The sequence below is a fragment of the Euwallacea fornicatus genome, chromosome 22, assembly GCF_040115645.1.
Source record: "Euwallacea fornicatus isolate EFF26 chromosome 22, ASM4011564v1, whole genome shotgun sequence".
Classification (NCBI taxonomy): Eukaryota; Metazoa; Arthropoda; class Insecta; order Coleoptera; family Curculionidae; genus Euwallacea; species Euwallacea fornicatus.
Window position 1 is genome coordinate 931,834 of NC_089562.1, and position 20,742 is coordinate 952,575.

At 33.2% G+C, this 20,742-nt stretch overlaps 4 protein-coding genes across 9 annotated transcripts; 3 read left to right on the top strand and 1 right to left on the bottom strand.

Moving 5' to 3' along the window:
• Positions 1-205: 205 nt before the first annotated feature.
• Positions 206-1,112, top strand: LOC136346254 (uncharacterized). The gene is made up of 4 exons (XM_066295275.1): positions 206-437; positions 503-580; positions 634-905; positions 962-1,112. The coding sequence occupies exons 1-4, from the start codon at positions 277-279 to the stop codon at positions 1,036-1,038; spliced, it is 588 nt and encodes a 195-aa protein (XP_066151372.1). The 5' UTR covers positions 206-276; the 3' UTR covers positions 1,039-1,112.
• A 150-nt stretch (positions 1,113-1,262) lies between these two features.
• ssp6 (short spindle 6) lies at positions 1,263-6,258 on the top strand. Of its 5 annotated transcripts, none has more exons than XM_066295258.1 (8): positions 1,263-1,829; positions 2,565-2,770; positions 2,828-2,972; positions 3,035-3,212; positions 3,258-3,438; positions 3,488-3,654; positions 3,697-3,863; positions 3,924-6,258. In XM_066295258.1, the coding sequence occupies exons 1-8, from the start codon at positions 1,803-1,805 to the stop codon at positions 4,773-4,775; spliced, it is 1,923 nt and encodes a 640-aa protein (XP_066151355.1). In that variant the 5' UTR covers positions 1,263-1,802; the 3' UTR covers positions 4,776-6,258. The 5 variants fall into 5 exon arrangements, with proteins under 5 accessions (XP_066151355.1, XP_066151352.1, XP_066151354.1 ...); XM_066295255.1 differs by lacking the exon at positions 1,263-1,829 and adding an exon at positions 1,864-2,264 and having other exon boundaries at positions 3,491-3,654; XM_066295257.1 differs by lacking the exon at positions 1,263-1,829 and adding an exon at positions 1,865-2,264 and having other exon boundaries at positions 3,715-3,863.
• A 29-nt stretch (positions 6,259-6,287) lies between these two features.
• LOC136346253 (uncharacterized) lies at positions 6,288-8,632 on the bottom strand. 2 transcript variants are annotated; one of them, XM_066295274.1, is made up of 9 exons: positions 8,526-8,632; positions 8,226-8,447; positions 7,642-7,756; positions 7,462-7,575; positions 7,255-7,406; positions 7,036-7,176; positions 6,934-6,977; positions 6,663-6,877; positions 6,288-6,608 (listed from the first exon to the last, which is right to left on the bottom strand). In XM_066295274.1, exons 2-9 carry the CDS (start codon positions 8,304-8,306, stop codon positions 6,415-6,417), a joined length of 1,056 nt encoding a protein of 351 aa, XP_066151371.1. In that variant the 5' UTR covers positions 8,307-8,447; positions 8,526-8,632; the 3' UTR covers positions 6,288-6,414. The 2 variants fall into 2 exon arrangements, with proteins under 2 accessions (XP_066151371.1, XP_066151370.1); XM_066295273.1 differs by having other exon boundaries at positions 7,462-7,584; positions 8,526-8,630.
• Positions 8,633-13,880: 5,248 nt separating this feature from the next.
• LOC136346255 (uncharacterized protein KIAA1143 homolog) lies at positions 13,881-19,082 on the top strand. Its single transcript, XM_066295276.1, has 4 exons — positions 13,881-14,225; positions 14,281-14,413; positions 18,096-18,312; positions 18,373-19,082. Exons 1-3 carry the CDS (start codon positions 14,118-14,120, stop codon positions 18,302-18,304), a joined length of 450 nt encoding a protein of 149 aa, XP_066151373.1. The 5' UTR covers positions 13,881-14,117; the 3' UTR covers positions 18,305-18,312; positions 18,373-19,082.
• The last annotated feature ends 1,660 nt before the right edge of the window (positions 19,083-20,742 follow it).

Sequence of the window (20,742 nt, forward strand, 5' to 3'; positions counted from 1 at the left end):
AACCAGTTAATCCCTCATAATAAACAAATACCAATTACATCCCAAATAACAATATTTAAATAAAACATGATTCGTTTTCGCAAAAGTTCCCTCACGTAAAAATTAGCAAGTTCAAGTAAAAATTTTTTAAACAAACGATCGTCACCAAGTGCTAATGGATCTGTAGATTTCTCTGGACTCCTTCATATAAAAGAGACTCATTAAATGGTATGATTAGTTAAGCAATTTTAACTCGCTGAGGCTTCCAAGTTTATTCGTGCATCTATATCTACAAAAATGTCAAAATTCTATTATGCGTTAAGAGTTACTGTAGCTTTATTTACAATTTTGGGCAATTCTTTAGCTTTTGAGGAACACGATGTGATATCTAACGAAGAATTTAGTAATAGCGAGAGTTCTGAAGAAGTACTACAGAACGACACATCCCCCAAAGATCTGTAAGTTTATTCTAAAATTTAAGATAATCCAGAGTCTAATTTTTCTAATTCAAACAACTGCATAGATACATTATAAGGAAGGTGGTCTATGAAATTGGAATACTCACAGACGCGACCAACAGCAGCGATTACGACAATAGAACGTAAGTTAAATTAAAAATCTAATCAGAAATTATAATTTTTTTGGTTTTTTCAGACACGAACAAATCGACGTCTCCTTCTTTGATCCAGTGGATAATGGGACCTTTGTAGATCTCTCAAAAATCCCTATCCCAGTGGAGACCAATGTCAGTGGCGTAGCCCTCACAGGAATTTTGACCTCAAATCTGGGAAGCTTGCTTTTTCCGGAGAACGACACTGAGGCGTCATTGAACAGAAGTCAATTGCTACTCTTCCCCGACAAACAAGTGAGGGTAACGAAAAATATTTCTACAGTAGACAAGGAACAAAGCGCCAATCTACTTTCTGGTATAACACTATTCTGTTATAGAAATTTCTATTGTAAACTATAACGTCTTCTTTAGGTCTCACTCAAGTGCTAGGACTCTCTAAGCTAGTGACAAACTATCAGACAAAAACAACAACCGAAAAATTGCCTTGAATGAAGGTGCCTCTCATCAATATTAAATTATGTCCAATTTTTACGATTTCAAATAAACAACAAACTTGTACTAATTTGATACTTTTTAACTTTTTAACACAACGATAACTGGCAATGCGACCTTGAATCTTTGCTAAGATTATGTGTAAAAATGTCCACAAACGGTGACAATTAATGTACTATACGAGGGGAACACTTAGACAAAAATATTTCTAGAACTAGGCTATGACAAGCTACTTAATGACGTTATTTACATGCCGAGGTATTAAGCAGACTTAAAACCAGCAGAGAGTTCTCATTTGAGTTTACAACTTAAGCGATTAATCGTGTACTTTTAACATTAGATAATCTCCATTAACCTTACTCCACCTAGATCTTTGTTGTAAGTGGACTCGAGTCACCCAGCCGAGAGATAATTTATACATTTAGTGGGAACACAAGCCAGTACTATTCAACCTGCGACCCGCGAACAAAATACAATAAACAATCATTATTGGCAATCGTTTTCAGACTTTTCTGAAGGTTCCTCGGAGGTTACTACAAGTTTTTATCGCTAAAAACTATCGCCAGGCGCTGGTTGGCACCGCGCGTGTGAAGTTCGACAAAATAACAACTATCAAACTAAGCGGCAACGTCCCCGAAATTAATAATGTTTTGAAAATTTCCAGTCTAAAAATATATTACAAAAATATTGCTGCCACGATTTCAGGTAGTTTTAGTTACTCTGGAAATTCTCATGAATCCTCTCACGATGAAATCATTTAATGGTGATAGACATGGATCATACTAACGTAAGTGTTAATAATTAAACTCGCCCTTGTATATCGATGAACGTTTGTGGCAACCCCTGTAGAGAGTTTAGCATAGCGCCGCGAAGGCGACGTCGATAAGGGCAGGCGTCGCGTCTCCCCACAAAAGTGGATGTTCACATAAATAGACAATCCTCATATCGAACAGCTGTTTTAGACCCTTGAAATACTCTTTACCTTTTTATCTTTACTCCATTTTTGTGTCAAGTCCGTTTCAAAATTAATTATCTCTCCTCAAATCAACAAAGCAAATCATATTGATTTTTTGCTAGTGCCCAAGAGTGAAGTCTATTATGAATATGAGACAAAATATCGGATAAATTTAGTGATAATTAAAAAAAAATGAGACGACAGAGTCATCAAAATAGTCAGACTCAGAGCAGTGATGATGAGTGTAGTGTTACAACCGTGAGTTCAGTAAGTTTTTAAATAATTTATTATTTTAATAAGAGGTGCAATATGCTAATCCACTCCCTGTTTTAAAACAGACATTATAAACCATATTCTTGAATACAAAAATCATTGACTCATCAATCAACAAACAATACGCTACCATCGTGACTATCATATCAATGCTTTTGCTCCAGAAATGGAAAAATCCCGCATTGCTTCGCATACTAAATAATGATGTGACCTGAAAGTGACGAATATAATTCAAGAATTATTTTTAAATTTCAATTAACTGCTACAGAAATACTCAGATTTGTGGATTTTTAGGCCCAAATTTTAGAGAGGGTACAGTCAGACAAAATTATTGTTACCAAGCCAGAGGAAGACCGACGTAGACGCACCATAATTGTCGAAAAAAAGAATGGGAGTTTCGGTTTCACTATCCAAAGCTACGGCATCCACTACAAAAAAGAAAAGGAGATTGAGATGATCACTTATGTGGATTATGTGGATTATGACGGGCCTGCTTATAGGTACTATAATGTAACTAAAAATTTCGTAACAATCATTAAATATTTTGTGGTTTGAAGAGCTGGTATGCGTGAAGGTGACGTAATTCTCTCCATTAATGGTACAGACATGGAGAAAGCCGATCACAAGACCTTGGTAAATTACATCAAAAATTGCGATTCAAGAATGAGGATGGTAGTTCTATTTGAGGACTGTGTTAGAAAAGTAAAAAAACTTACCAGATGTTTATTATTAATAAGTATTCACTGAGAAAATTGCTTATTCAGGTGGAACTGCATATGCGCTACATAAAACTGCAGAATATTTTAGAGCAAAAAATGGAAGAGCTGGAAAGACTCTGCATTAAAGAGAGACAGCTTTTGGAAGGGAAGTGGAAAACACACAGTTTGCCTGCAAGAAAAAAAGCTTCACAAAACAATTCCAGTGGCCCTCCTACACCTCAAGGTAACCCACTATTAGATTACTATAGTTTAAAATAAAGAAAACAAGTTTCAGGCTATTACACATTTGGAAGACCTACAGTATCAACTGAAGATGTAGCACAACGCAAGCTTCCAGCCACTCCCCCTGTAGTCTTTACGTATCAGTATTTAGATAGCACTTATAGGTACATGTTACAACCTTCTACCAGCTCTAGCGGAGAGTATTTACTCACGTTCGAACCCCAAAGGTACAAAATACTTATTTTTAAACAACAACTGCCTAAGGTATTTTCTTAGAAGAGATCCAAACTTCATCATTAAAACCCCTTGTGCCAGCACTCCCCCAAAACAACCAACCAGATCTCAACAGCAGAGCTTGGAAAAACCAAAAAAAGCTCATGGTCCTTGCTACAGCTATGGAGGCCATTTGTGCAGCCCATGTGTGAACACAAGCTCCAATAATGGTAATTTTACAATGTGTGTGAATTGCTTTATGTGCTTTGTAGGTGATAATACTAGTTTAGATGCTTATGATCTGGCAAGTCCCTGCTGCGACCCCCATTGCGTCCCTGCAAGGCGAAGATCCAGAAGCCAAAAGAGTAGTCAAGCAAGAAAACGAGAGTCAAAGACTGAAGAGACACAGACTGAGCCTCAACAATTGTCTCAACAGCAAGTGCGTATATATACAGATACTCACTTAAATTTACCCCAGTTTAATAAATTAATTCTATAGATTCCTAGATCACGCCCACATTCCCAAATAGGTCAAAATGCAGCTACAGTACCTCTTCAAGGCTACAGCTCAGTGCCGAGGAGATATTTCCACATTGGTACATCAGGACTTGTAAGCCAGTGCAGTCTACATTCTTGCACGTCAAGTGAAATCAGCAATGTTGTCCCTACGACAATAGGTGAAAGCAGTGCTAACAGTTATACTACATCATTAAGCACCGACACTTTATACTGGGATGGTTCTATTGACAATAATACATCCAGACAATTGAGTCAAAAGAGCTCGTCAAGTAAACCTGAAAGGTGCTCTCAGCAGCAGCAGTACTCACACGAGCCCATTTATGTGCAGTACAGTCAAGTGAAACCTAAATCTTGGGACAATTTAACAACAAAAGCTTTTGGAGGGTATGGGTTTGGATATGGTTATGTTGATGCTTCTGGAAGTACTAACAAACAATGCAGTACAAAACAATGCAATACAAATCCACGGACTGCACAGAAAACTACAGTGCAGTATGTGAGAGTGGAGAAGGGGGTTCCACAGTACACTCCACATGCTCAAAGAAGATACTTTCAGCCAACTAAATCTACCGAAAGTTTGTTGTCAGTGCCCAAGTACTCTAATGAAAATTTAAGTGATTCTAGTGTGAGCTGCGAGTGTTTGGAAGCTGGATCACCGGTTCCAGATACAAGTGAGAAGAGATTTTTTCAGAGTCCCCGGCAAAGTGTTGCAAGTCCTACAGACCCTAATTTTGGGTACTACAGTGTTGCCAGGAGGTCGTCAAAAGCCGAAGGGCAAAGTAGTGGAGGTAAACCTCAAGGGACAACTAATTCTGAGGCCACTAGGTTATAAGTTGAAACGTTAAGGGAGTTGAGGTTTTTAGGAAAAATAGTGAATGCTACTGAGTAAACAATATGCAGCGGGGGGAAGGGGAAGGGGTGTTTTCACGGAAAGGATGAGTATACTTTCGCGTACCTCTATGAGAAATTCTCCTTCATTAGGTCCTTATGTTTATAACTTATGAAGAGTCCCTGATTTAAGTCTGTGTAAATGTTGCCTTTCTGCGATGTTTCAAAGTTCAAATATCTTATTTCTAAGAAAATATTAATCCATTATCATGACAGTACTGAATTTACAAGTTTATGGTAAATTCGATTAATTTCATCGGTAAATATGAAAATGAGGCGAAACTCCGAAAAGTACGCGGTAACATCGACCATTTTGAAATTAATTTAACAATTTGAAATTCAATTGTTAATTTGTGACATTAAATACTCTCTCTTTCTCTCCTTCTCCCTCTATCTCTCTCTAATTAGTCCTGAGACAAGGAATAGAACTAAACAGCGTCATAATAATCGAGTTCATATGTATATTTCTGAACAAAACCCAACATATATTAGGTATCAATTATTTGAAGTATTTGGTGACTTTTTCACAAAGTTTTTATTAAATCTGTGATTAACAAATTAAAAATTGAATGAGTTCGTTAAGAAGTGTGAATAGGCTAGGGGAATGTTGTTGAAGTGAGATCTGCGAATTTTGTACATTTTGTTTATCGGTTATTACGTTTTCTTTTAATTAAAAATTAGAAACATCGGCACATGGCTGATGCAATGATTGAGTTTAAACAATAGTTATTTTCAATTATTTGATGGTATTATTACAGCTTAAAAATAAATTATACGACAGTAGTGTATTTAATTGAAACATTTGAACAGAAAATATGGGTGTGTAACTTGCCAAAAGATCGGAATATTGCGTGGTTCCCATCACTATCCATTTTATTATTATTTCGATTGCGTTAGTGTTAATTTGCACTACACTGAATCTCTCCTCATTGTTTTTTTTAAGTAAAGTTTTCACTTGAAATAGAAAGTAATGGTTGCTTAGCCCATACCATGTATTTCTCCGGAAATAGCGAAATAGTAGCATTGGCCTTTTAGGCAACCCAACATACTTCATCTTTATTTCAAATATTCCTTGTGATTTCTTTTTAAATTTGTAATTAAACCTATGATTAATTTATTACAAACTAAATGTATTTATCATGAAAGTTTTGTTGAGCTAAAACAGGAAAAATAGATATTTTTTCCGCGTTTCGTAGTACTGTTTCCCAATATTATGATAAAGTATCTACTTGCACAACTCAATGAATTTGAAGAATAATTCTGTTGGTTGTTATGGAACATAACGAACTTGTAACTAATTAACAAAGCAAAATAAATGCTCGTCCCTATGTAATATATAACAATTTTACTTTTCACAAAATACAACGAGACTTCTGTCGATCTAATTACTTTACCATTTTTTAAAATAAAACTTTTGTTATATTGTTCGTGACTGTTTCATTATTCCTCTAAGAAAATAAATAAATAAAATTTATTAATCCAAAAACTACAATTCATGCAATTTAAGCTCACAAAACTATTATAAATTATTATTGTAATGGAGAATAGAATAGAAATTGCGTATAGATAGAACTTACACCCTCCTAATAAATGGCATAATTGCTTTTTGGACGTAACACTCCTCTAACTTTAGGCGATCCCGGAGGCGAATAGTCCGGAGCTGGAATGTAGGGAGGATTTACATTCAATGGAGGACTCCGTCGATCTTGCTGCCTCCCGATTTTGGCGATCCTCGGAGGTTCTTGATTGGCATAAACACGCGGAACCCCATTACCAACTTAGAAATTCAATATCAGCAACAATATGAATTTAATCTATGCTGGGACTTTACCATTTCTGGGTGTAGGTCTTTCATTCCAAGACGGTTCATTTTGACCCAGCCTCGGAGTAAAAGGAGCCGCATAGTCTGTATTTCTATTGTTTTCTCTAGTCTTGGGATTTGATTTTGAAGAGAATGGAATATCATCATCATCACCTCTGAACCCCATATTATTAAAGGGTTTATGATTGTCGAATGGAGTTTGCCATGGAAGGTCTGGTTTTGATCTGTCATATCCCAAAATTTAAGATTCATTGAGATTTTATTATTATATGTCTGTTACCTGGAATACGCGTCAATTACAGGACGGTTTCCTCGCTGCGGTGACTGAAATTAAGTAGTAATGATTTTAAGCAGTGTTGTTTATGGTTTTAATACTACAAACCTTGTTGACCCTTTCTTGATAATTCTGATACGAGTGTTTCGAGAGAATCACCACAAACACGATGTTTATAACCCACAGGACGAAGCCTCGTGCTGCTAAACTCATGACAATTCCAATAGTCGTTAAAATCATTATTTTTTCCTAAATAATCATAAAGACTTATAATCAAGCAAATGCAAAAATTAAAAACTATACTTCGGCTGCAAAACATTGTTTTACCTGTGTCTGAACTTCAGAATTTTGAAAAATCCGATAGTCGTATGAAAGTATAGACAGTAGTATCAAATCCAGCAATGATACTAGAGATGTAACAACGCTCCATGTTATAATGGATTGATCATAATAGTTCCTTTGCCGGTCTGTCTTGATTACTAAAAGGCATATAAGTCGTACGCATCTAGGCAATTTTAGTACACAATTGCTTACTCCATAAGGTAACGGAAGACACAACAAACCAAGTGATACTCAAAATTAAGTAGATGTACATAAAGTAACTAAACTCTTTGGCCCCGATGATTTGATCATTCACACACTGATTTTCTGGACAATCTGGTGATGAAAATATTAAATTTAATGTACATTAAGTTATATAATCAAATAACTTACGGATATACATAATGTAAATATAAATCTTCATAGAATAGTCGTCAAATGAAATTGCTTCCATATGGTAGAAAGCAATAGAAAGTGCACTCAAAATGGTCCAGACTACTCCTTGTATCTAAAAATTTAATAGGATGTAACATATATTCATTATTTATAATATCTGGTAGAAATATTTTATATGACAAAGCAAATAAACATTGAAAATTTCCATAACCAATAACGTACCCATAACTAAAGCCAACTCAATCTATTCTACTCCCCTCATATATTTTATTGTCGTTTTAACAATAATCTATTGCTTATCACGAATTACCCACCGGTTATTTCAATAAAATTGTTCAAAATTAAAAAATTTATATAATCTCAGAGAAAATCGATTTAAGTCTTCTTCAGGTAAGGTGATATTTTCAGCCTAAACTAGGTTCTAGGACACATCCCATATAAGTTATTGAATCAAGTTATTACGTGCAAGTGGCCGTATAAAGCAAACACAAAGTATTTTTGATAAATTGATGATGATCCAACAATTTAAAATAGAATATTTTACTAAAGAAAACGAAACTAAAATTTACATCTATACTCACAATTCCCAAAACTGCGGCAGTTTGCACCAAAGGCCGAATCAAGTTCTTCGGAGTTTTTTCCTTTTCCCCCACAAAATTCATCTTTGCCCTTTTTTCCCTAAATTCCTCAATAATTTACTTCATTTGGCAGGCATGAACAATCATATCGCACCTGATTATGCCGCTTGTAGAACTAATTATTTTTAGAGCGTAGTATCATATCGAAGCGATTCCGTGCGATATCTGCATAGATAAAAAAAAAATGAGAAAACAATAAATGATACCTGGAGATAAAAGGTGAGATCGTAAACTAGAACATACACGGTTGAAACTTTGTGGATGTGGATTGAAGGACAGGGACATAATACATGGTGATGGGTACCCGTTAGTCCAAAATAACAAACTTATTTGTAATCGATTTCAAAATCCAATTTATTGCAATCTAATCGAGATATGAATAAAGTTGTGTTAATGGAACATATCTGGTTAGAGTATGTGCTTGACACGAGAAAAATCGGCGTAATCATCTCAATTGGTCATATTTGCATACAGTGTGACCCACTTAAAAACTGAGCATACCCATTAAACACATATTTATTGACCGATTTTATCAATTTATTTTTATGGAGCCCGAAAAACTGTACTTTTGTGTGCAGAAAAGTGTCACATATTTGTTACAAACACGAAGGCCTATTATGTATTTTTTTAAAGAGAAAAATTAAACAAATCCTAATGTTTTATAAAAAAATCTGTGTACTCCACTGCTTCCTCTTTTTAAGCACTTCCTGAAACAGCCATGTACTTAATTTCGTAAAGAATTCTTCATATTCCCACTTCTATGGCAAAATTACAAGTCACATTTTTGTTATAGATTTATTTTCATCTAAGCTCATTCGTTCATAGCTTTGGAATAAAACGTCAAAAATAAATAACAATATCTGAAAGGGACTTAAAACATTTATTCTATCCGATTAGAGCTTTTAAAAATATTGGAAATTGTGTAACACTAATAATGGAGCAACTGACTGTAAGCGAAAAAATTGAAGTTTTGCGTCTTGTTGGGGGCATTGTTCCTTCGGCGGGAAGTACGGCCCAAGAAATTAATAGTATATATATTGCTCGGCTCAAAATTGTATCTCCTCGGTTAACTTTCTTACAAAATATTATTTTTAAATAATTCAAACGCAGCATTCAATAGAATAAAAAATTCTATCTTTTAATTTTTGTTTATTTTTTTAAATGTTTTTTACGTCACCAGTAGCGAAATATGGCCGATTTTATTAAATTGAAACTAAGGTCAACTGACACCTCAAATTAAAGATTTCTCAAAACTACATTTAATTTTGTATTGCGATTCAAAATCTATCGATTAGTTTTTAAGAAAAACAGGTATGAATTTAACAAAAATTGTAAGACGACTCAGTTAAATAATGTGCAAACAGTGAAGAAAATTTGTTTGTTGATAGAAAATTGGTTTATTTTAGATTTTGTACTCGCAATCTTTGGGAAAAAAGAATAAAAAGATAAGTAAGAATAACCAAACACCATTTGTGAACATAAAATCAAAAACAATCCAATTTCCTATCAACAAATAAGTTTTTTCATTGTTTATGTACTCTTTAACTGAGTGTTTATTGCATGTTTTACCAAATGTATACCTGTTTTTTCCAAAAATTATTTGATGGATTTTGAAAGACGTTTAATTTCAACTGTCACTTAATCCATGTTTCAATTTAAAAAATTCAGCCATTTTATGCTATCGATGACGTAATCAATATTTAAAAAATATACCAACGTCAAAAAATAGTATTTTTTGGTCTATTTGATGCTACTTTTGAATTATTTTAAAATTAATATTTGTAAAAAAAAATTAAAAGTAGAAAGAGGAGTTTAGAGCTACACGATATATCCAGTATCTTGTAGATGATAAATAGATACAGACTTGGTTAAATGGAGGAGAAATTGCGCAGACTAGGGAGTAGTTTCATGGTCCAAAGGAAGCTACGAAATTATTTTTGGCGTTTTTGTTACTTCTAAAACTTCGAATTCGAAAAATTTTTACATAGTTACGATAAGAGATAGATGATAACTAAAACTACTTTTCCATTGCAGCTTTTTATGAGCTTCAACATGACAGTTTTGATGTCCTCTGACATTTAGATTGTCAAAATTGATAATCTTTTCTTTCTAATTACGGCACTGGTAAGGTTTTCACGCAACTTTTAATCAAAAATTCCTTAAAAAAGGAATTTAAAAATTTTAGTTATTTCAAAATAACTAAAAAATAAAAATAAAGCAGGTCTGTTTACATTATGAAACTACTGCGTTGAATGCGCAATTTTTTCCCAATTTAAGCAAAACTGTATCTATTACAGTTTTCGAAGTCTCTATACGGCAAATCCTTACCTTGGACACACTGTAAAAACCTGCCCAGAAGAGCACCACCGTGCACTGCATGAATTAGATTTTCAATCAAACAGGTCGTGTGTATCAAGGCATATTTTCAAATATAGGAATCATCCAAGTCAAGAGATTAAACATAATGAGTGAATATTAGAATATATTCACAAAAATACTAATTCCACCTTGAGAACAAATAATCTAGTCATAAATATCGCCAGGGAAAATATTAGAAATTGCTTTTATAAATAATAACATAAGGCTGTTTGAACCTAAATTTTAGCATAGTCTTGAACTGAGCAATTAGAAAAGAAAATTGGAATTACTTTTACGCGCTCAAAAGGGAAATATTTGGAAAATGGAGGCTTTTTGAAGAAAATTTCGATTAGCGATAAAAAATGTTTGGAACAAATATGATCGTGTCGTCTTAAAATCCCTATTGTTGATCTGCCGAAAATCTCAAGTGGGTCATAAACACTAAGAGACAGCGTATAGGATGAAATATATTTTATGTTATAATTATAGTTCCCTCTTTTGTTTAATAGTAATTTAAATGGAGATCTGTTTTTGAACTTTCTAAGACATGAATCCACTATTCGATTTACCACCTCTGGATCGCCGGTATTTTAAATTTTAATTAGTCTCTCATATATAACGTAGTAGCGGCGAGGGAATACCTAATTGATAATTTTGAAAATTAATGAGTAAGACAAAACAATTCATTTATTGAATGGTCGCCAAATTCACCGGACTTGACGCCATTTGACTTTTTTTTTTGGGTATTCTCAAGCAAGAAATTTATAAGTCAAGACTACTGTGGATAGAACTAGTAACCATGTATATTTTATCAGAGGAAATAAAGTCATAACAAAGGTGCAATTTTTAACTTTGTCATAAAAATTTTAATATGCAATATTTCTTAATAATATTTGATACACGTTCATTTTATATGACACATATAGATGTGTAAAAAAATAGCTAACATGATTTCTTTAATTTTCACTTTTCAAAAATTTCGCAATTACCTTTGGTTTCTTTAATAAATATGTGAACTTTTGTCCTAAAGAACAATTTTTCTTGCTTTACAATCCAAAAAAAAGTTTGTCAAATTTGAAAGGGCAATACGATTTTTACGGAGGCGCTTCGCTTTTACATGGACGATACTGTAGCTTTAACTCCTTTTTTACCATAAACTATAATTTTCGACAAAAATAGTTTATATGCTCTGTAGTTGTAAACTTTTTACAAAAAATAATTCCATCCATGCTTCAGCTTGCAACGCAGGCTCTTAAGTTTGTTACTACTGCGGTATTGGAAAATAGTAACGATAAGAATTTTTTACTTAGAATTATACATAATTTCCCATTTGAAGTATTTCACTTATGTTTATCTGATACGTAATGTTTAAAACTCAAACAGAAAAATTATAATGAGTCATTAGCAATTCTAGTGAATTTATCATGATATAATGTTAGACGAATTTCAACGATACTACACCTAAATATACGTAGGTATTAAAATCAACAATGATTTATTGAAACAATATAAAATAGAAGTGAAAATATTTTTTCCATAAAATGGTGAATACATAAATATACATATGCATAATATTGAGGTACATATTTCATCCACCATTCTGTCCACAAATCAATTTTGTCAAATTAGAAGTTACGATGTATTAACAAAACCTATATTACACTTCAGCGTAATTTTCATTCGTTTGCTTGTACCCGGTTTTGACCATCAGCATAGTTAATGTTTTGACAATTCTTTAAAGTAAAATTCTGATAATTTCATCTCAACCCGGGCCATTTAAATGAGAACTTTCAGAATAGTTTTTGAATTGTCACAATGTTGTTTTTGACCACCGGGACTTCCACATGTGACGTAATAACGAGTTTTTAGCAACAAAATAAGGGATCATTTTTTGGGATTGATATTGACTTGTTTTTTTGTTATTAAGAAATGCAGAAGTAATATAGAAGGGCTACTTCACACGTAACATACACGAAAACCATTTCCAGACTGTCAAAAACAGTTAGAAATATGAGCAGTATTCAATCGGTCCGGATTCCTTGCACATGTTTCTGATGAATCCAGAATTGGTTTTATTTCCTTGTGGAATAGAGAGAATTGTTAAGATTAATAAAGTTAAGAATCAGAATGGTTTCAAGATAATATTTTTATATTTGTGAATGGTTCCAGAAATCGAAAAACAATTATTTATGTTTATTTTTTAACTTCCAGGAATAGATTTTTTTATTAACCTGAATATCCAAATTTATATTCAAAGGCGACCAATTTGAATATTTTTTTAAGAATCCAAACTGATATTAGTGTTATTTATAAAGAACTGTTATAAGTATTTTTTTGATTAAATTGTCGAAAATGTTATCCATTCTCCCTGATTTAATTATCATTTGTCTGTTTTTCAAAATTTTTGACTACCTTGAACCGATTTTCAGTTAAAAAATACTGAAACATGTTTTTAGATATTTTTAAAGTTTTAGTTACCGAATTTTTTTAACTAGCCGAAACTGAACCTTAATGGGTAATGTTTAATAACTATGGTGACTAACTTGAACCAGTCTCAATTAGTTTATCTTTGAAGATTTTTCCCTAATACTGACAAATTTTAAATGAGAAAATTCCATATTTCTTCATTAACTATATCGTTGCTGTTTCCGTGTTTTTTTTGTAACTTAAAGTTTTAGTAGAAAAAATAAGTTTTGAGGAACCTGAAAAAATGTTGGTGTATTTTTTTTTGGATTGCAAAATTAAATTTAATAATTCCAATTTACGTATTTGTTTGTTCATTACATTTACCAGAAGTTACTACATGCATTATTATTTTGCTCGAACTGAACGATAATAAATCATTATGGTCCCCCCTTTGCGAAATATTTTATTCCCCGCCTATGGACATCCTTCTTTCGTTGATGCAGGCTCGTTACGTCACCAAATATCATCTGATAAATGGTTATAATGTTAGAGAACCCAAACCCGAGTTAAATTCGATCTAAACCATGTAATACCATTTAATATGGGCAAAAAAATATAATTTTTTTCTAATAAATAAATAAATAGTTATAAATCTCCGGATTTCTTTCTTTTTCTTAAAAAACGAAACTTTCTCAAGTTCTCAATTTGATGACGTGGTGGCAAACACCAAATGGGATAGAGTTGAGTTATAGAAAATTATGGGGGAAGGCAAAACTCAACCATACGGCAAAAACTTTCGAAACGTCGGTGCATTTTCGCAACGACTTTTACACGTTATAGCGTTCCGTTAACGGGTCACGTGGGTCAATTTCGGCCAATGAGAGGTGAAAAAGTCCTCGGAATGAGTCAGGCAAAAATGTCTCAGAAGAGGAGTACTCTGGCCCTCCCCGGTCCCCTGCCCGCACTAGTCCCAATGTTATCATCACGGTGAGTGTATACGTAGGTGACTTTCGTATAGTGCCTTTTTTACTCGCGATCACAAAATATTAAAGTACTCTTTGCGAATGAGCGATGCCAAAGAAGCATAATATTGCTTACGTGAAGCCAGAGGAACCTAGTTTCTTGAGAAAACTTAAAGAACAGGCTGGGTACAAAGAGGGGCCCACTGTTGACACCAAAGTAGGTTAAAGTCTTTGCCTTAGAACCTCTCTAAAGTGCTCAATTTTTTCAATAGAGGGAAGATTTGGGGCCGGTCAGTGAGGAGGACTTTCTGGACACCGAGGAGGAGCAACCGCAAGTAGTAGTGCTTCGCCCCGGAGATCTCAACCAAGAGGAAGCCGCCCGTGAAAAGTTGAGGTTAGAGCGGGGTGAGTTCATTTTGGGGTTCTTTTTAAAACACTGATCTATCTTGGAACACTGGATTGGTAGGTTTTATTATAGAATATTTTATTGTAGACGATAGGGAATCAATTCTTTAGGAAAATTGGCGGAATAATTGTAATGGAAAGGGGTTTGTTCACTGTAGTTGAGAAATCGATAGTAGCACTATTATCATGTATATTCTGTCTCTGTCTTACTTACGATCGCAATTGGAGACATAGAGCGGTGACGTTGACGTTATATTAAGAAGACATCACTCTTCGAACAAAGCTATTTAAGAGTAATTTGACGTCATGCAATGTTGCCAGATTGACACGGGAGTTTTTCCTATCTGCATATAGTAGTATCAATTAATATATCACATTTTTATTTACTCCTTTAAGTATTTCTAAATGTATGGATTTAAATTTCTGTGGCCATACAGGGAAGCCATTTTCAGTTCGAGAATAAGAGTATATTGCCAGGAAAAATGTTGTTTTTAAGAAAAAATCCTCACATTGACAACGATGCAATCGTGATCACCTGTGAGCGCTTTTCAAGATGGCGCAGGCGCATTTTCGGCAAAGCCGCATGGCCCGCGAATTTCCAACTTTTAAATTCGAGCGCACCACGCTTTTCATTTGAATTTTTAAACTCCGCATCGTTACTTTCCGCTTTTGCGAATTTTTTTTTTATACAACCCCAATGCAATTGTTCAAATATTGTGCAAATAAATCCTATCAATTTTCTATGAAAAATATGATCACCGAACCATTTTGTCGCTGAGGTGGGCCACTTTTTTCTGCACGTCAGACGGCAGTGATCAGCGCGCTCGAGAGAGACGCCGTATTGAGGTTTGTGAGTGTGTGAACAAGACGCTGACTCCCCCTTTGTGAAACATGGTGTCGTTCATAGTGCTGAACGGTATATTGCTCCCAGATAACTTTATTTAACGAATAGAGAAAATTGGCTCTTAACGCCGCCATATTTGTTGTGACGTCCATTTGTTGAAATTATTGTTTGTTTTGGGTGATATACATTTTTAATGAAATGCATTTAGATAAGCACAGTAATTAATTTGTGCAAGATTTTTTTTTAGTTTCATACCAAACTAAATTTAAAAACATATTTTAATTTAATGTTTACTTATTAGGAATATAAAATTCGTGCGAAAACTCCCTAACAATGTTGGTTACAAATCGGGCGGTCACATGACTAGGAGCTTTTGAAGGTTTCCCCACGATCAAGTTGGCTTGGTAGAGTTCGGCGGCCATCTTGGAAAAGTACATTCCCAACGCCACGTCTCAAATAACAAAGCCCCTCTCTCTCGCACTCCGTTTATTATTTACTCCCCAACTTCCTGCTAAATTCGTTAACTTTTTAACGAAAAATTACTGATTAATAATGAATTACATTAATTTTTCGTATAATATTGGCATTAATTTTGCTATTAATGAAGTTTTAACTGTACGAAATAGGGATATTATTCCAAATTTAGGTGTTGGTCAGGCTGTGGTGCTGCGCGCCAGTGGTGGCGTAACATTGACATTTTGGCTTCCACAAAATTTTAAAATATACTTATTACCTCTTATCTATGAGCGATAACAATAATGTTTGAAGTCATAGATTGTTTATTGTCGTTTATTTCGATATACGTGTCTTTGATTTGTTCTTTTTCCACTTTTAAACTCATTGAAATTTGACTCATTTTTCTCTAAGGAATCGTTAAAGATGACTATTTATGTCTCCTGAGAAGTTGAAAACTGGCCATTGAACCCCGACTACCGTGAAATTTCTCATATTTTATATTCAGTAAACTTTAAATTTTTTGCCTTCCATGACTTTGAGAGTGAAACTGATTAATACTATGAAAGCATTCAAAATGGCACTTGTTGCCTCCCGAAATGCAAAAAAAACTAACATTTTTAAAACATCAAATACCGCCAGATTTGTATTGAGAAAACTTAAGAATCACACATCGTACTTAAAATTTTGTTTATTTTACTTAAAAAAAAAATCCTTCAAAATAGCTGTCTCCTGAGAACCTAAAAACTGACATTTTTAAACCTCAACTACGATCAAATTTGCATTAAAGAAACTTAAATGTTATACTTTGCTGCTTTTTGGACAGTTGAATCTGCTTATTGGAACCTAAAATCATTTAAATTTGGCTTTATTTTTCTGTGACAAACCATTAAAACTAACCCTCTCGACTTCTGATTAGAGTGAAATTTAACATATTTTATGTTGACGAGGCTATTTTTCTAAAGTTTTAAACTATGTGTGTCATATTTGAGACTCAAAATTTGTAATTTTTCAAACAAAAAATTTTGTATATTATTCCATTTTTAAAATTGGCTACTCTTTAAATTTAATACACCTATGAAATCCCTACATCCATTTCTATAAGTTTTGAATACAACTGTAATGATTAATCACAGGACGCTTTCTATACTTTTAAAGTGAGATCTAGACATGATTCATTTTTAGTGCTGAATACTCTATGTTTTTGTATCTGCCAATAAGAACAATTTCTTAATTCACTTTGCTATAGTTACCTGTCTTGAATGATTTGAACTCTCATGTGAGGTCATGATTTCGCAATGCTGTGTGATAATTTTCGCTATGTTCCGGACGTCAAAACTCTGCTTGTATATACAGAACATCCTATTATATATTGCGCAAAGTTTTGAATTTCTTAATTATGAAGGTTAATTTGCCTATAAAAGTCTCTACACCTGTACTTCTTAGTTTTCAAATAATTTAAGAGATGAATAAGATCACTTTTTCAATGCTTTTTGCGGAGATTATTTGACTTGATTCATTGTACAAAGAGGAAGGGAACTCGATTTTTTCCGAGGGACACCCTGCATATTGATTCCGTTATGCATCTGGAACTTACAAATCATGGAATAATTTCTTAATACACTTTTCTATAACTGTATCTATGGCATTAATCATTTCAATCAATCTTAACTATTTCTTACAGAAAATAAAATTTCTATTCAATTGATGAATACAAATGTCAATTTGTAAAACTCTTAAAAATATTTTTTCTACGTTTATGGAGCAGAAATTCCGTTTTTTTGATGTACATATATTTTTCATATTTCATATACCGCCTGTAGATTATTTGATTTTTTTTTATTTTCTGGTTATTAAAACTAATGTATCTATAGAAATACCACCCTAAAAAGTATACTGTTACACATTTAAATATCGTGTGTTATCATTAAAAAAAATTTTTTTTGGCTACCTTAATTCAGTTTAGTTAACACTTTATTGATTTCCTCGTGGATTTGTACTTAAATCCGACACTAAAAACCTATGTCAAAAATTGGAACCTTCAGAAAAGACATATACTGATCACGAGACAAAAATAGGTGCATAGATGAAGCATAGTTGCACCTGAGTAATCACAACGTAGTTTAGGTGCAAGCAAGCAGTCACGACCGCATTGAGGGCCGCCAAAATCTTATATTAATGGGGGTTATTAATGAATGATTTGGTATACATTAAATGAATATCTTAAATATTCAGTCGGTGAAAAATTAAATTTTCTTGACAGCTTTTGCGTATGATTTCAATTTTTAGATACATATATTTACATCTGCTTTTTTGCACATGTCGCGAAGGTACCATACTCAAATAAATGTCAAAGTGAAATTTCCAAAAATGTTTATTTTACAGAAGAAGAGCTAAAGCCGGCAGACCTTTCTGCACCAATAGTCTTCAAAAAGCCCCCTTCTAAGAAGCAACTAAACTCATCAGAAAAATCAGAACCAGCAAGTACTTCAAAGAGGTCATTAGACTTAAAGGAAGACAAGGACAGAAAATCGAAAAAATCAAAAAACAAGAATCTTTTGTCTTTTGACGACGAGGAGGAAGAAAAGTTTTAAAATTTTAGGTAAGAATTTATTTATTTTTTTTTACATATAAAATAAAGCAAATACTTAAATATCTATAGACAAACATAAGAAAAAACTGTTATGGCTAATCAGTGCAATTTCGGTCATGGAGTTATTGCAAAAACAACCGTTACGTCACTGCTAATAATACAATGGATCTAAAATATCAAAAGCATTTTCAATAAACAACTTTCTGAGAAAGTCACGTGCCAGAGACAGAATTCTAGGAAGAAAAATCGATATTTTTCAACAAGCAGCTCCCTGAGGGTTGGTAGCGTAATGAGGGGTGGCCTTTTGGATTGTCACCGCCACTAGATAATTTTAAACAAAATTGGAAAGTGCCATGGCCGACATAAGCCATGGCGGACGTCGAGAAAAATTCATTAGAAACGGCGAGAGCATGAACAAAATGAGGTTCGGGCGAATCCACTTCGACGCTCAACGGGGACGGACGCTTGTTGTTGAACTCGAGTTTTTTTCATGTTGGACGGGTGTGTAGCCTCATTTTAGAAATATTGTTCGACAGAGACGCCATGTTGGATTCCGTGAATTGGATGCGGGTTTCTCCCTCATGCGCGGAGATTTCGGGATTTTATATCGTTTTATTTTTTTTTTTTTGTTAAGAAGATACATTTATCAAATTGCTGGAGGATTTTTTTTAGAATTTCATATTTCTGTCAAAATGACATTTGAGGTATATTTTTTTTCCATAGTGAAAAAATGTTTTTTTAAGAAACTTTTTTTTATTAAAAACTTAAAAATGAAACCACATCTGTACCGCTTAAAAATCATTTCTTAACGTGACTTAATTTTCACACAACACTGTTTTATTTGGCATCAAATATTTTTTAACTATTCATTATTTAATTAATACTTCAAAGTGCCGAATTTATTATGTTGTGTTGAAGTTGCGCCTTTCAATATCCTTTATTCTATAAAAGTCGACTCTCTAAGAAACAAGCTAAAATTAGTTTTCATTCAAAGTAAATTGCGGAATTTTAGGTCGTTTTGTGACGGGAGGAAATTTAGGGAAAAAATCGGATAAGTTACTATTTCTAAATATGCCCAGACACTTTCAACATTTTTGGTATTTAAAAAATAGATCACCTACCACTAAAGGCTTATCTAATCTAATGACTTTTTGGTCTTTCAAGCACTGAAAAGAAGCTATTTTTGTTGATACATTTTTGGTTCTTGAAAAAACGAGACCCGCAAATTCTCTCAATTTTTTGCTGTTTTAAACCTGAACATACTTTATGAAATATTCACATTATTTTTGGTTCATCAAATCAGGTAAATTGCCGAAAAATTTTGGCAAGGTTTTGATCTGTCGACTGCTAAAAAGAAATAAAAAAAAGCAAAGTTAAATGCTCATTGGTTTCAAATAAGTCTATAATCGTTTTGATGTCAGTCTTGCGTTCATTTCGACACACAGGTTTGATTATATTGACTGAACAGGAATGGAAGGGAATAAATAATCTTTGGTATCTCCAACCGGATGAAATTTTGGTTTTCTAGCCTGTATTGTGAGTCCGATAAAATTTCTATGTTGTTTTTAAATCTTCGATTTGGAAAATTGAACACAAATATTTCGAAAGCTGTTGGACATTGAGATAGAACTATCGGTTAGAAATTCTTACTTAATATAAGAGAAATAATAAAAAATATCATAACATTTAGGACATCTCACTTAAAAAACAAACTTCATGTAATTTGATACGGATAATTTATGTTTATATATATTTATGCATACAAACCAATGGATATTGAGATAGATTGCACATTTGAATATATTTCTGATGCAGATTTTCCTCATATTTTTGTCTTTCAAGCCGGTAACAATCTTGACTTTTTTTTAAACTCTCCTATAAATTTTAACTTTTTAAATCCCTTAACCACGAAGAAACTCTTTTAAAAAGCTTCACTATTTATAATTCATCAAAGGCAAACTTCGGGAAATTTCGAATCTCTCTATTAAACCCTGAAAAATCCTTTAAGTATGTAAGAATGTGAGCAAAAAAATGATCCTTTCAAAAGGAACCTGATTAAATGACGGCAATTTTCAGAGATTGATCGAAAAAAATATAATAAACTACTGAGTACGATTGTATCTGAAAACTTGAAATATTTTGAACAAAATTTATAGCTTGAACATGTTTGAATTCTGAGTCAATTTGTGACCAAATGGGTAGCGAAAAAATCAAACAAATTGCCATTTCTATTCAATGTTTGAAAAATTCCTATTCTTGAGAAATCAAACAACTCTACTGGGTTTAATCAATTTTAGAAACGTAAAAGATTCTTAATAAGATTCAAAATTTGAAAGTGGACTTTGGGGAATTCAGAATTATTTGATTTAATTATTATTTCATATTAAGTCAGCACTTATTTCACTTTAAAATTAAGTTCAGTCAAGAATAATAGTCACT

Bases quoted from the DNA above. Each gene is read 5' to 3' on its own strand.
- LOC136346254 (XM_066295275.1), top strand. From the start codon at position 277: ATGTCAAAATTCTATTATGCGTTAAGAGTTACTGTAGCTTTATTTACA. The intron at 438-502 runs GTAAGTTTATTC...ACAACTGCATAG, and splicing joins GACACATCCCCCAAAGATCT to ATACATTATAAGGAAGGTGG. The intron at 581-633 runs GTAAGTTAAATT...TGGTTTTTTCAG, and splicing joins AGCGATTACGACAATAGAAC to ACACGAACAAATCGACGTCT.
- ssp6 (XM_066295254.1), top strand. From the start codon at position 2,190: ATGAGACGACAGAGTCATCAAAATAGTCAGACTCAGAGCAGTGATGAT. The intron at 2,265-2,564 runs GTAAGTTTTTAA...GTGGATTTTTAG, and splicing joins GTGTTACAACCGTGAGTTCA to GCCCAAATTTTAGAGAGGGT. The intron at 3,213-3,257 runs GTAACCCACTAT...AAAGAAAACAAG, and splicing joins TGGCCCTCCTACACCTCAAG to TTTCAGGCTATTACACATTT.
- LOC136346253 (XM_066295273.1), bottom strand. From the start codon at position 8,306: ATGAATTTTGTGGGGGAAAAGGAAAAAACTCCGAAGAACTTGATTCGG. The intron at 7,407-7,461 runs GTAAGCAATTGT...TATGCCTTTTAG, and splicing joins GTCTTCCGTTACCTTATGGA to TAATCAAGACAGACCGGCAA. The intron at 6,978-7,035 runs GTTTGTAGTATT...ACTTAATTTCAG, and splicing joins ATCAAGAAAGGGTCAACAAG to TCACCGCAGCGAGGAAACCG.
- LOC136346255 (XM_066295276.1), top strand. From the start codon at position 14,118: ATGCCAAAGAAGCATAATATTGCTTACGTGAAGCCAGAGGAACCTAGT. The intron at 14,226-14,280 runs GTAGGTTAAAGT...TTTTTTCAATAG, and splicing joins GGCCCACTGTTGACACCAAA to AGGGAAGATTTGGGGCCGGT. The intron at 14,414-18,095 runs GTGAGTTCATTT...TTTATTTTACAG, and splicing joins AAAGTTGAGGTTAGAGCGGG to AAGAAGAGCTAAAGCCGGCA.